Raw genomic sequence first — 16,002 nt, 5'->3', positions numbered from 1 at the left:
CAACTCTGATGGGAAATTCAGGACGGTTTCCGGCATCTTCAAACAGAAGGGATGCAAATCAGCAAATGAATAATCTTCCAAAGATTGACTCACAGAACGGAAATGACCAGCTAGAGGATGAAGAAGCACTGAGTAGTAGGCCTACTTCATCACAAGAACTAATCTCCGAATCTCGACAAATCACGACAGTTGACGGGGTAAAGTTGCCGCTTGATGATCGAAATGCGTCTTTATCATACTCACATGAACAAGAGTCTCAGTCCATCCAAGCGCATCCACGGCCAATGAACGTTGTGGTTCATCAGGAAATTCCTCTCTACTCAAAACCACACAAGTCACTTTTGTACGTCCTGTATGTTTTCGTTATTCTGTGCCTGATGAATATTCCCTTGCAGCTTATCGGCGTGATTTTGTGTATGTCAGAAAATACCAACTCTTCGCTCACCGCTTCCCTTGTAGCTCAACTTTTGGAAGATGTAGGTTATACCACCATAGTAGTTGTGGCAATGTGGCTGTTTAACGTCTATTACGAAGCTGCGTTTGTAGATGATTGCCTGTTTCCTAACTTTCTTGCCATTTTCTTTTCTGGTACGTGCTGGATAGTGGTTCAAAAGACCTTATTACCACTGTCTGCGTTCATTCAGTCCCCTTATATCGCAGTAGGCTACCCTTGCCGTCTAAACGGAACGTTTGGGCAGTTTCTGATTGTTGATGATGAGGTATTAAATCCTTTTTACGCAGAATGCGGAATCATTGCAGCTGGAATCGTATGGCAGATGTGGTCATCCATTCTACCAAAATCGGCTCTTCAAATAGCTGATGATCGGGCTCACATTGGATGTGTTTATGGAGTTCAACCTACACCACTCCTTAGTTCTTTGAAAAAGTGCCTATGCAACAGGACTAACCAGGCATGTGCTACTTGTACGGAAAATCTCCCCTTACTTCCAAAGGATAATCCACTTTCCAGTGTTTCACCTTTCCTCAAACGCAATCTCGCGATATTAATTGCATTCTCTGTCATGTATATAACATTAAGCGTAATGATTCTCACTGACTATTTTCCGCAATTGTCTAAAACTGTTGCGGTCTGCATTCAGTGGTGCTGCAGGATGGCATGCTATGTTCCCCTGATAGCTTTGTGCCACTACCACGCTCACATTACAAACAGTGGTGGTGACAGTTTTACGGTGAAGAGCACTGTATCCATACTCCACGGGCTCATTGAAAGTCATGATCGCGTCCTGCTTCTCAGCTGTGGAGGTATCTTTGTGCAAAACATCATTCGCATGACAGCGGGGTTTGGTCTTATCATAAACATTCAATCATTAGAAAGAGATGAGGTCTATCTCGCATTTTTCATGCTGGTCTTCGCAAGCTTCGAAGTGTACTCGTTGTGGACGATGACTTCGTTCCTTATGGTCGTTCAGCGGCAACAGAATTCGAGTATGGAGCGGGCTAAGTGGACCCTATCGTGTCTAATGTACATGTCCGTGATTAACGCCTCTCAGTGGTTAATAGATACAATCCTTATTGAGTCAGGCGAGGAGTTGCAGGCGTACTACGGATACCCAACGGGAGAACTAATAGGAGCGCTTCTGGAACCTGTGGTCTCCCTATACGGCCTCCATGCAGCAATGGTCGCGTACGAGGCATACACATTAGTACGCGCACAGTTTATGTAGATTATGGGTGCCTTCTGCATAGCACTTTTAGGGAAAGGTCGTGAGTGTGTTTTGAAGAATTGAAAACTGAAAGTTAAAGAAGCAGTAGTTTTTCCAGCAGATTCAAGTCTACATAATACATTACGGTTAATATGTTTTACAAAATGCGCGCTAAAATCTAAATGTGTGTTTAAGTGTAAATGCATGTAATTGTTGTCTGTATAAAAATGAGAGATGATTTTTATATCTGTCCATATATGTACTGACTACTTCTCTACATGGAAATTACTGCACCAGCTCGAAATCGTCATAGCTCCTTTTCATGAACAGGACTCGTATTTTTGTTGTTGTTGTTGTTGTTTTACTGTGGGGGCGCTGTGGCATAGTGGACAAGACTCCCGACTCCCGACTCCCGTTCGGAGGACCAGAGTTCGAATCCCGCCCAGTGCTTACGTCCTTGGACAAGATGTTTTTACCCACAGACTATGTCCCTCTCGACCCAGGTGTGTAAATGGGTACCTGGTAATGCTAGGCCCGAGTAGGGTAATAATAATAGCAGGGCCCTCTGGTAGACCAGTGGCAACACTGAATAAGCTACCCTGGGTAAATAAGACATTAATATATCATATTATTATTACGGTCGCATGGAGCTCTTTTTTATGATTGTACAAATTGTAATTCGTAGGAACGGAAAAGCTGAAAATACTACTTGACACTTGACTCAGAGACAGTGTGCCCTTTCAATCAGTGTCGCTGCAACTAAACAAAAGTAGATTCGTTTTGTTTTATTTTGTTTGGCTTTCTGCCTTCCTTGCTAGACAGAGATCTAACATGTTTAAGGACAGAAAAGGGGAATGCATGGACAGATAGATGTTATCTTAAAAGTGTTTCGAATATAAAGTCATCACCAAATAGAGGCAATAGAATCTTTTCAATCATTCCTCAATCTTACACATGATTGAAATAATTTTTAAGACGACATTCAAAATATCACATATCATTTGATTATTTTGTTTGTTTTTCAGCAATGCAATGCAAAATAACTCATATTGTTTGAAATGGATACATTTGGTTTTGCAGTTTGCTTGTTCAGACGTTTGCTGAAATTGACTTTATCTACTCTCAGTGATTGTCACATATTGGCTAATCGAACTGTTTTCTCTTGAAGAGTTTGTTCGCAAAAACCAATAAGTCCATTTTTGAAGATTTTGAAGTATGGTCTCTGTCATAAAGTACAAAATGATACCATTTAAATTATATATTGGTCATTACATATAAAGGTACATTTTTTGAAGTTATTGTCAAAAGAAACAAAAATTTTCTTATTATTCTCTTTATTTTTCTTGACCTTTAATCGCAAATATCTCCATTTGGCAAATATGGACTTATCGGTTTTTGCGAACAAACTCTTCATTTATTTTCACTTTCAGACATCTGTAGAGATCACTCCAAATATTTGGAGGCGGAAGCCACTTGAAGCTCCCCCAGGGGCTCCAATACAAAGCTGTAAATGTATGTCAGAACCGTCGTTATCACTTCATAGTTCATTGTGTAAGAGATATCATTTGAACTGTTTTCATTTATTTTCACTTTCAAGTATCTATAGAGATCACTCCAAATATTTGGAGGCGGAAGCCACTTGAAGCTCCCTCGAGGGGCTCCAATACAAAGCTGTAAATGTATATCAGAACTGTCGTTATCACTTCATAGTTCATTGTGTAAGAGATATTATTTGAACTCTGAAAAGAGAGAACAATATACTTCCATTAAGCAACTTTAACACAATGCATCGTATTATACGTACGAGCAATGGTGTGTCATATTAGTGAAAAGGAAAGAAACTTCACTCTTGACTATACGACATTGTGAAATTCCCGGTCATAGCCCATCCCCTCTTTGTGATGTAGCTTAGAAATTAGGAAATGAGATGTTTGTAGTCAATTCGGCAATATCCTGGTGCCTGACACTTCATACGGGTCAACAGGTGAAGAATACTGTATTTTACAGATGACAGCTCGCAGGTGAGGGAGAGGTATTTTACTCCGCGGCATTCTTGTTGGCGACATGCTACAATCAACACCGAATATTCTCCTACCGCACTAACCGTCTTCAACGCTCATCGTTCTTTGGTCAATTTATTCAACGTGTTTGGCGTTTTAGACATTGTAAGTAGTGTATGCTTTGTCATAGCGAGATTTGCATGCGGGGATTCAAGTGTGATCATCATAAGCGATAATCTGATAGGAGCCTAACTGTCGCTAATGGACTGACGATTTTCCTGGCAATATTGTTTCTGTGCTCGCTATCATAATTCCGTATTTCTTGCAACAACAACATCGTTTCGTGGTCGCAGTACTTCCGTCCTGGGGACTGTGGATGTCGGGCGTAGCGGAGGTCTCGCCATTGCTTAAAGTCATGAATTCTTCGCACCATCTAACTTGTGTCATTTGAATTACACTGTTGACGGATTCCAAGAGTTCGCAAAATCGATGCAGTCAAAGTACAAAGAATGCAGCATCACTAGCATAGGCGCCGGAAGTGGGGGGCAGGGGGGGGGGGGGGGGGGGGGGGGGCGGCCGCCCCCCCAATCCAAAAAGTGGGGGGGGGGGGGGGGCAAAACGCATTTTTGCCCCCTCAAAAAGCCCCCCCCCCCCAAAAAAAAAATGAAATAAAAAAGAATAAATGAATAAACAAAGAAAATAAGATAAATATGTATATATATGAATAAAAGGGAAAAAATATGGCTACAAACGGCAGCTTTTGGACTGCTAATGTCAACATTTTCAAGCTCGCTCGCTTCGCTCGCTCGCATCCAGCAGTTGAGCCCGGTGCGCCTCCCCCTTAATTTCTAAAGCGAAAAACATAGCTACGACGGCAGTTGTTGGACTCTAGAATGTCAAAATTTTCAAGCTCGCTCGCTTCGCTCGCTCGCATTGAATCGTTATGCCATTCTCCTAATGTTGCTGACAGTATTGCCAGTAGTTGCGCCCGATGCCCCCACCCCTTAATTTCCAAAGCGAAAGATAAATAATATAGCTACCAACGGGAGTTTTTGGACTGTAACATGTCAAAATTTTCAAGCTCGCTCGCTCGCATTGAATCGTTATGCCATTCTCCTAATGTTGCTGACAGTATTGAAAAAGTAGTTGCACCCGATGCCCCCACCCCTTAATTTCCAAAGCGAAAGATAAATATAGCTACCAACGGGAGTTTTTGGACTGTAACATGTCAAAATTTTCAAGCTCGCTCGCTTCGCTCGCTCGCATTGAATCGTTATGCCACTCTCCTAACGTTGCTGCCAGCAATTGCCAGCAGTTGCGCCCGATGCCCCCCCCCCTTAATTTCCAAAGCGAAAGATATAGCTACAAACGGGAGTTTTGGGACTGTAACATGTCAAAATTTTCAAGCTCGCTCGCATTGAATCGTTATGCCACTCTCCTATTAACGTTGATGCCAGTAATTGCCAGCAGTTGCGCCCGATGCCCCCCCCCCCCCCTTAATTTCCAAAGCGAAAGATATAGCTACAAACGGGAGTTTTGGGACTGTAAAATGTAAAAATTCTCAAGCTCGCTCGCTTTGCTCGCTCGCATTGATTCGTTATGCCATTCTCCTAATGTTGCTGCCAGTAATTGCCAGCAGTTGCGCCCGATGCGCCGCCCCATTAATTTCCAAAGCGAAATATTATTATAGCTACAATTAAAACTCCAGTTTTGGGACTGTAGAATATCAAAATTTTCAAGCTCGCTCGCTTCGCTCGCTCGCATTTTATTTTTATGCCATTCACCATGTTGCTGACAGTATATAATTTGTCGATCGTTTCACACCGTCATTCCATAATCCATGTAAGGAAAACTTACAATGTTCCTCAATGACTGCGTTGTTGAATGTATCACATTCCGTAATGTATTGTAGTCCCATTATTGCTCTCGCACACACGCACAAGCATACAGACCGTCAAAATTACTTTATGGTTCCCCCCATGTTTCGACCCACCGTACGCCAATTTACATATATATTATATATAATTATATATATATATATATATATATATATATATACACATATATACAGTATATATATATAATAGATGTGTGTGCGTGTGTGTGTGTGTGTGTGTATGTGTATATTGTGTAACATATGCATGGTCTAATCTTGAGCCCCCTCCAATGTTTGCCCCCCCCCCCCCCCAATCCAAAACTGCTTCCGGCGCGCCTGATCACTAGTGCTGCAATTTACTTGCAGCTATGGAACGCTCTGATTCCACAGACTGCGTTGAAATTGAGTGACACCGATTTTCAACACGAGGAAATGCAGGGCCAGAGTCTTTCGTTGAAGCTGCGAGCTGTAGGACAAACCTGTAGATCCTATTTTCATCACGTGGCATTGTGCTTGCCCAGCCAAATGTTCACTAGGGATGAATCGCTTCAGATACTGGTGGGGTCGTCTTCAGAAATTCTGAAGCATGTATACAAGAGCTGGACAATTCTCTTTTGCACCGGACTCGTCTACTTCATAACAAAAGTCATTTTTGAAGAAATGCCCATCAAGCATTCTTCAAAGGAATTTAAGACTACAATTCTTCATATCATAGGAATTGCCTATCTTGTCCCTCTCTTCATTCTGCTGGTAAATAAGTCGTACAACTTTCCTATGACAGTGTTTCGAGGAAGATTTTCCAAAAGAAAATTCAGAGGTCACGAGATCCTTCTTCTGCTCTGCACCTGCGGAATATTTAGTTAGAACTTTTTTTTGTCTTTCTGCAGCTGTTGGTGTCCTTACAAGAAAGGATTCGCTATCGAGCGAATGTATACTGCTGTCTGTCGCCGCAATCGTTTACTCTCTTGTCGTCACGATTATCATCTGGATTACAACGGCTTTCCTATTGAACATCCAACGATACTCCCGGGCGAATCTTCGGAGAACCAAGTGGAATCTCTCCTGCCTCATTTACATCATTAGGGAGCTTTGGATTTTAGACGCGCGGACGTTCAAAGGGAAAAAATCATGGTCTGAGCGTGCGCAAAAGCGCACGTCAACTTGACGCGCGCTTCTGCGCACGCTCAGACCATGTTTTTTTCCTTTGAACGTCCGCGCGTCTAAAATCTAAAGCTCCCTATTGATTGTCATGAATGCAACGGAGTGGGTAATCCAAAGTTTCATAATAGACAACTGGATCCTATTGACATTACTGGTTCTGCAGTTGCAGATACCAGTAAGCTGAACGATGATTTGTATATATACATATATATATATATATATATATATATATATATATACCTATATAGGTTCATATAATATAACCGAGGCTTATTCATTATATTATCAGAACATAGCATATCAACACGATATTTCTATTTTCCGTTAACTACAGGCGGAGATGTGACTTATCTTGTTTGATCTTAGCAAAATATAAATTGAAATTTATCACACGTGAGCTTGTTACCGAACTTAACCACAAGTAGGTGTAGTTTGATCACAAGACAGTGGTTCAATCAGATTATGAGTAATGGCACTCTTGTTAAGAAAACTCTTTCTTTTATGATGAATGGAAATAAAAACCTGTATCCTTCACGTGACAAAAAAAAAAGTCTAAGAGTAGCAAGCGAATCTCAGGAGGAGGAGGTTTTAGATATATGATGCACAGGTATTTGCATAGCACAACATATGTTAAACCAATGTCAGATTAATTGTAAGGTGATCTCATCATTATGTCATCCAAACCGAATATTGTGTTTCGGAAAAGAAATTATACTTTCTTCTTTTCGGTTTAACCCGTTTGATGCCTAAACCATTCTTTATCTCTGTTATTGACAGATGTATTTTAGAAACAAAGGGTAAACGTGAAATTCCTGAACTTAACTCGTGATGTTTGAGAAATGTGTTTAGAGCGCATAGCATTCTCCACTTTCGATTTTAAATAAGTTTCTACAGTGAACTTGAACATCGACTGGTTATTCACAGTAAGAAAATAATGTATTACCAAACATAATAGTTACAAACGTTTCTTGATAAATCTCTCCTTGTGTGGATTTGAATTTACCGCATCTACTTTTACTGTCAGTCCTGTCAGTAATTACTACGCCTGTAGCACAAGCCACTAAAGTGATATGTCGTCTCATTTACGAAGTTGAAATTATATTTGGGTTGTACTGAGTGAGGGAAGCACCAGTTATTATTTGGGTTTTTTTTTTCACAGCGCTCAAGGTGAAAATTATTTGGCACAATGGCAGTCGGTGCGTATGAAAACTTTTACTTCAAAAAGTATCATAACTGTTATTGAACAGATGAATCTTTGCCAAGAGTAGTCAGTCTCAGTTGTATCAGTGCACGGTAGTGGTTAATGTTGTCACTGTGTTTTTTTTTCCTTTGGTTCAGTATTTTAACAATTTGTTTAAGAGTCTTCTTTTTTTCTGTAGTCGGATGCACTGTATTAGATATTAAATATGATTATTTTTATATGCTGATGTGAATGTCTGTTGTACATTCTAGTTGTTAATTAAAGTGATGCTCTATCGAAAGTCCAATGTCTGAGCAGAACTGCAACTTTTGATGAAGTTAGTAAATTCACTTCGAGAAACAAAGGCCTATGGACACCATCGGTTTTCAGAACCCAAAGTGTATCTCATTACCTATGAATCATCCAATATCTCCATTTAACACATTGTAATCATGTCGTGTACATTCTAGGATTCCTACTACGTAGTAGCATTTCCTTCATTATTTTTTCTTAGAAAGAGATATTTGATTTTGAGCAATGCACCATCATTTAGAGGTTCTATTTTTTAACAATCAACTATTGTGTTTACTTTTGGTAAAGGAGGGGTATTCGCCAATATTTTTTTCCAGTTGTAATCTCACTATGAGCGTTTTTAAAATGACTTTGTTTGTATAAACGAACATTTTTACATTGAAAAATATGGTTTTTGAATATTGTTCCTCTGTGTGTGTCTTTTTATTCTAAAACGTTGGTGACTAACTTTCTGCGTACGTTCCATTATCCTAATCATCCTTCACCTTATACTTCCCCTGATTGATAGATGCTGAGGGAGAAAAAAGTTGTGATACAGTTTAATCACTGCTCCAATAAGCGGAGAACATCTAGGGGACGATTTTTGAATCGCATTATCTAGCTGCATAAACTGAAGAAGACATTTGTTAAACTGAATATAATTTGTATCCAATCATCGCAGGAAATAAAATCTGAGTGGCTAACCTACTCTACCACCGCCACATGACAATCTGCGCTCTAAAGCTTTACTTAAAAAAAAGAGAGGGAGGATACATGCCTTCTTGACGCCTCATTGCTATCTTTAATAGCTGGATGTTTCTGGAAATGTTCACATGTCAAGTATTATAGACATCCAGTCAAGAAGATGGACACCAGTTTGAAAGGCAAACACAAAATAGTTTACAAGACGTTTGTAGAGATTATTATTCTATCACTTTAATTTCAATCGAAAAAAAGAGCTATCTAATGCACTAAGCAAGAAGTGTACAACTATAAGCTATGAAGTACAAAATATATGTGCGAAAATATGTACAATATACAAGAAAAACATTGCTTTGTTTTAATACAGGAATGACATGGAGAAGTAAATAAAGCGATGGAAAACTGTGATGCACTATTAAAAAGAAAAGCTTGCAGACGTAGATCACTCGGTTAACAATATGCAAGTAACATTATATGCAAAATTGGTCGACACTTATAGTGTGGAATAAAAATATAATTCAGGAGTTGTGATAGAAGAATATTGTCAACAGTACTCAAATGATATAGAAGAAGTACAAATGCAAGATAAAATGTCAGCATTTCGGCACAGACAATATACATTGAGCTGTGTGCACCAGCAAAATATGATGACAAGAAACTATACACATGCACACATAGTGGGCCACGCAAAGAAGAACAAAGAAAAGAACCAAAGTGCACATAACTGTAAACAAAGGATGGAATGTCATTGACAAGAACCAGGAATACAATGACATGGCAACACAACGAAGAACAAGATGGAGGAGGAAGCTGAAAAGCTGTAGCTAAGAAACTACACAAAATGTACATCTTGTATTCCAATGTGTTTTTTTTTGTTTCTACGTAGAGAAAAAAAGAAATACTCTGTTGTAAGTTCTAGCTCAATCTAATTATCAATTCATCAATTTCATAACATCCCATTCAACATGTTTACAGTAATGTGTGAGTATAAATGAAGACATCAAGTGACTAAGTAACAAAACATTAATCTATCAGACTGGACAAAACAAAAACTGAACTAAAGCAATAAAAAGACAAAAACAAAAAGCAAACAAACAGTACTATTACAAATTTTCTTCATTCTGTCGTCTACTTCAACAACCAAGAATGCGGAACTAGTACATCACGAGCGACACAGTGTTCTACCTTGTAAGAGGTAATGGACTAGTGAGATAAACGCTTCGCTAAAGTCAATGTAGGCCCTATACAGCAAGTTCCAACATGACGGAAGTAGGTAAGTGTGTGTGTGTGTGTGTTTGTGTGTGTGTGTGTTTTTTTTCCTGCAGGATCCGAGTTATCTATAACATTGACACAGCAAAAGGGACATCGGGTATATCGTTGAAGCAATAATCCAGATAATTACAGACAAAAATAATGACCGATTTGAAATAGATAAACTGTAATGATTATCATTCACAGACATAGTTAAGAAAAGCCTATATAGTTTGATCTATTTCTTGAAGGAATTACCGTGCCCTAACTTAATCTGCTGTCAATAAACCCATAAAGGGCAATTCCATACCAGTTGAAAATAAAGTTTGAAAAGAAAAGTTAAAGAGTGAAAATTACCTTTCAGTAATTCTTGCAAAACAGTTTATACACAATTCATATCCATGTGCAAATAAGAGAGCTGGTGTGAAAAAAAAATGCTCTAAAAGTTTGATAAAATGTTACTCTTGGCTTAATAACTTTAAAGTAATAATCAGTCAGATACGTTGTATATCAGGCAGCTATCAGGATTGAGATTGGGGAGTAATTGCGTTTAAACAATACCCTTCTGAAAAAACAAACAAACAAACAAAGAAACCAAACAAACAATATTTTAGGATTTGTTTACAAACTACAAAAAAACCTGGAAAGTTAGTAAAATTGGTCATATACTGTAATGATAGTTTTAAGAAAAAAAAACGAAACCTATTTTCATCAAAATCATATTTCATAACGTGTACAATACCTTGTTTGACTATCAGTTGCAAATCGTAACATACCTATCATGAGAGAACATGAAATGCTTAATTTAGAGAAACGTACGTCTCACAAATCATTTGTTTGATATTCAAACGGTTTACAAAATATATCTGTAAAATCGATTTGAATCTCGTATCAGAATAGAAACAAAAGATCTATACAAGGGGAAGGTGAGTAGAAAGGTGAATGTGACAGAGTGCTGCATCATTAATGATGAAAACACCAAGAGAAGGGAAGGGGGGTGAGGTCTGGAGAAATAAGGTGAAATGATAAAGATAAAACATGTGAATTCCAGAGAAGGGAAGGACTTGGTACACCAGGAATAGAATATAATTATAATAGTACAGCCGTATAACAAGTTTTGAAGAAATAGTAGGAGAGTGGTATTGATTGCACAAAATACATATTGAGCGCGTCGGTGGTTCATATTTCATAAAGGTATCTGCCGTATTCCACCCTGACATTTTTTTTTTCTAACCGCTTATATCAATAAATTTCACACACATGCACTTACTTACGACTTTTGGTCGGCCACTGATTTTTTTTTTTTTTTTGAGGGGGGGGGGGGCGTGGGGGCGGGGTTGGGGGTTGACCTCTTATATTTTCTCAGTTTGACTCTGAAAGAGCAAATCAAAATAAATGTAGCAATTCTTATTCGTCATAGCTCCGTAAATGATTTTGATTTCGGTTAAGAGGTTTCAACTTTGGAAACACTGTTTTACCTTAATGTGTCCCTCTTGATCCTAGTTAAAAAAAAATTCATCTGGCAATGAAGTAAACAGGGCGATTCGCGGGTGATACTTATATCACTCTGGGGATTCCTTAAATTTTTAATCACTGTTGATATTGACATCACCATAACCGCCACTGTCCCCACCATGTTTCTTAAATTTACTCAGATTTGATTAAAGCGTTTATTTCCATCATCTATAATCGTGCAAAATGACATCCCCCTCTAAGATAATGTCCTTTTTCTCAGGGAAAACAAAGAGTAAACATTACACATTTTTAATGGGAACGTTGAATGGTCCCGTACGTCTTAGCGGGAATTAAAGCGCTTTCTTTATACCTGGATAACAAGATATGATATCTTTCATAAGCAAGCAGAGCGGTCATGAGATCAAACATTAATTCGAGTGGAATCAGTAGAATATGAACAAACGCTACCACCTCCCGTTTGAAGAAGTTAACCTCAAGTGGTTCATAGCTATCGATCCAGCTATCCTTGAGCCACTGGGCAGCACTACTGAACCCAAGGTAGAGCAATGTCGCCAGAGTCCACTTGACCTCAGCCATCTTGGAGGAGTCCTGGCGCTGTACCCGATATACGAATGAAGATACCAACCATGCAGTCCACACTGTAAGGACTTTGTACACAAGATAGAATACACCTCGAACGCTCCCATCCAAGAATAGCAGCGCTATGGCTGCCATGATGCTGAAAATTTTAGACATGAAAGTACCGAAGAGAGAGATAAGGTAGATGAGATTATCACCCCCAAAGGCTCTGCCAGCGCAAGGTTCACAAAACTGCCGCAAACTTCTTGAAGCTCTTGTCAAATGATGCTGATATGTAATCAAGATGACGACCGGTGAATGTAACACGACATTCATCACAGCTGCGAAGAAGAATTTGGCGTCTTCAGAAATCATTTCGTTGGGAAAGATGGCAATAGCGAAGCGAGCACCAGAGTAGATTGTAGCAGCACCTACGGATACTCTCAGGACACGGTTCAAAAATGGCTTGAGCAGTCTGTCTTGTCTGCTGCCTTCATGCTGTAGCAACTCTCCCCCTTCCTCGCTGTCCCCTGCATGAGACGTTGCGTCTTCGCCACGTCGTATGACATTCATCCTATAGCTGGTCCCTGAGTCCCTGCTGCCTTGTCGTGACGGGGGACCATCAAATGGCTGGATCTGTGGGTTGGATTCGCGTAGGTGAAGGGTGTGTTGCCTTATCATAGATGACCAAATAGTCCAAAGGAATACAGTGCCGATTATAGCGCATTGTGCATACATCGACATCGCTGATGCCCCTGTAATTGGGATATGATGAGAACGATCATTAATACAATAGTTTAAGTTGCGTAATAAACTCGACATTGTACCTACTTCATAAATGTTTCAGAAATTTCAGTTTGAGTGTAACAAGTATCTTATGTCAGATTAATAACAAATTGACTATTATGCACATATCAGTGACAGTAGCCCTACATTATTTTATTTTACTTGGTTTATTTGGTTTTGATTTTTAAATTTTCTTTATGGCATTACATTACACGACTTATTTTCAGGACTGTACGATCTCATACGATGATGAGGTATTACTGAAATATTGGTAGACACAGTGGAAATTATGCCTTAATATGTCGCCATTCCATCTAAGACTAGAATCCACACTTAAAAGATTTAGTAGGAAATCTATTCAGAATTAGTGTAAATACTTAGGTAATGGCTATCATACAACTTAATGAGAATAACTAGTAGAGTGAAAAAAATCTGGAATTATTTCTGTGTTTAGACTGTTGTCACTAATCAAAGGGACTTTTATTAGAATAAAGTATTTCGTATCATCAGCAAAATCTAAATGATTAAAATTCTGAAGATAAAGAAAAAAGCATGACGTTTATATAAAGGGGAAAAATGATGGGTCCAAGCATTCATCCCTGAGGGACGTAAGAAGTTCTGTTTGATTTTTTTTTTTGAATCAGGTTTGTATAATTACATTACGTATTGTTATGGATGTCTTTAAAGATCACCAAACCAGGACGTTGCTGTTCATCTCAAGCCAGAATTGTGTAGTTTCAGATACAACAAATTATGTGCCAATGTTTTATGATCCAGGGTATCACTAACTTGCTTTTGACACTGAATTTGACACATAAATACCCTGATGATGGATTATTCCTTGAAAGGATAGTCAGGTATTTTTTCACCAAGACTATCACCAGGACGAAATAATCTTTTCAGAGAACCACGTATTTATTCATTAAGGAAGAATCATCTTCTTTTTCTTTCGTGAGGGATAGACACAGGTTTTTATGGACTTTCGGCAGCGACCACTCTGTGAACGATAGATATTGGATATGTGTGTTACACAAGTAGGCCTACTCACCCGGAAGAATAATCTTCCTATGTAAGTTCTATATTACATAACATTTTACGTATTCCGAAGACTGAGTGCTGCACGAAACAATTAGTAGTTTGCAGATTTGATTAACGACGACTTCATTTGTCTTTGGCAACATTCCTCCACTAATCTGCATCTTCTAAAATTTACCAACCAGTGTCCAGAGCAGACCCTGCACCCCCTTGAACATATTCTTCCTATTATCATGAAAATTTAAGATATGTGTTACGGATACAGTCTCTCCTGTCTTTAACACTCAAGTAGGATATCTTATGAATATTCTTGAGCCCACTTGTCTGACAGGAAATAACATTGTTGCGTCTTTTGATTTGCAATTGCTTGTGTACTCTTCTTACCTAAACTCGATAGAATGAAATCCCAACGGTCTGGAGTGTAGATTTCGGAATATGGACAGGAGCCATTACCAAAAAGGTTACCAATGGGGACACCTATCTTAAAAGTGGCCAACCACATGAAGCCACCACAAAGGAAGGCACATCCAGCCGAGAAGAGAGGTGTGTCGACAAAAACGGCATCATGATACCTAGCAATGCCCAAAATTGAGGCCGGTAGCACACCAAACATTAGTATAATCATAAAAGTGTCCCCGAATATATGCAATAGCGTTACATCCCGATGAAGAATGTACTTGAAAACTTTGAGGGGTCCTAAAACGAAGCTGATCAAGCCCATGATTATCATAGCCTGTGCCAGGGACTTTCGGCGAAGGTACCACTTTCCAGAACAGCTGGCATTGCACTGGGATTCAGAGGGCTCGAGTCTTTCATCATGTTCTTGTTGATTCTCTTGACTTCCATCCCCTTCAATTGCGTCAGTATCCAGCGGTGAAAGAAGATTTTCCCTCGAGGACTCTTGCCGTGACGCGGTATCAGAAGACGACTGGACAGAATGTGAGTGAAGGGATCGGGTCTGCACCTGTGAGGGTTCGCTGCCTCTACATTGTGTCAGAATACCAAGTACCTGGGCACAATGTCGACATTGCTTCGGCCAGAAGATGGTTTGTTTCCTGTGGTATTTCGGCCTTGTGAAAGAAAACCAGAAGAGGACAATCGCCATGATCAGAGCCACTATGATCTGCGCCAAGACATGGATAACTTTGCACATTTCCGACCAATCCTTCGCTGCAACTGGAGTCGAAGGGCCAACAGACAAATACACGAGAAAGCTGAGAAATAGGCTGAGGGAGATCATGCTGACATAGCTATGGGTGCTCACTCTCACTTCCCTTTCTTCCGCCATTCCTGTGCTGTTGTGTTGTGATGACAAGGCGCTGGCGTAAGACTGCCTTCTCTTCAACGTTTAGACCGATGTGCGACCGATGTGTGTATGTGTACGTCCGGTAACGTTCAGATATCGTGCTATGTGCCCCAATGATGCACGGGCGTAGATAGCTATTGACAGTAGGGAATGCCAAATATGCATCCACACGGGTAGAATGGTGTTCAGTTCAAAGTGTTCACTTATAGGATTTGCCATAAAGTTCACTCAGATCTTGTGCATAATATTCAACTGAAGTAATGACACAAGATATTGCTGTCGAGCCATATCTATTATAAAGACACAGATAGCATCATGATCGAAACAATCATTACCGAATTCACTAGCATTACCGATCGTTATGCGGAATATAGTGGCAATTGTCTTTTCCTCTTAATCTTTATTCATTTGTTTTTCTTTCGGAGGTAGAAAAACGTTGTCTTAATCATGCGGTTTATATCCCGGACACAGTATCGGTCTGGCAGAATTATGGCTATCGAAAATCGAAAGTTTGTCACGGGACTTAATGCTAATCTCCCTATATATCCCACTAACGTCCCCTCCATTAGTTGTCCACTCATTATTTTTGGAAATGTATGTCATGCCATTCTCTTCCTCTTTGTTGATATACAGTGTAGGAAGGACATTTGCTTCTAGGCAAATAATATTCATCCTATATAGCAAGTTTTCATTGCATCGCGTCCCTGGTATATCTC

General features: G+C 39.5%; 1 protein-coding gene across 1 annotated transcript in view; it reads right to left on the bottom strand.

Annotated features, from left to right (window-relative positions):
• LOC139734670 (uncharacterized) overlaps positions 1–15,633 on the bottom strand; it is a 45,256-nt gene extending 29,623 nt beyond the window's left edge. Inside the window, exons 1-2 of the mRNA XM_071645458.1 lie at positions 14,365–15,633; positions 12,044–12,914 (exon numbers count right to left, since the gene is read on the bottom strand). Coding sequence (XP_071501559.1) covers positions 12,044–12,914; positions 14,365–15,268 — 1,775 coding nt within the window. The 5' untranslated portion in view covers positions 15,269–15,633. The remainder of the gene's footprint in view (positions 1–12,043; positions 12,915–14,364) is intronic.
• Between the last annotated feature and the right edge of the window lie 369 nt (positions 15,634–16,002).

The sequence above is a fragment of the Diadema antillarum genome, unplaced genomic scaffold (assembly GCF_040938485.1).
Source record: "Diadema antillarum isolate AM-2024a unplaced genomic scaffold, OU_Dant_1.0 seq00000538_RagTag, whole genome shotgun sequence".
In the NCBI taxonomy this organism is placed as follows: Eukaryota; Metazoa; Echinodermata; class Echinoidea; order Diadematoida; family Diadematidae; genus Diadema; species Diadema antillarum.
Note: the sequence above shows the minus strand (reverse complement) of the source record. Positions and strands in the feature narration are given on the sequence as shown.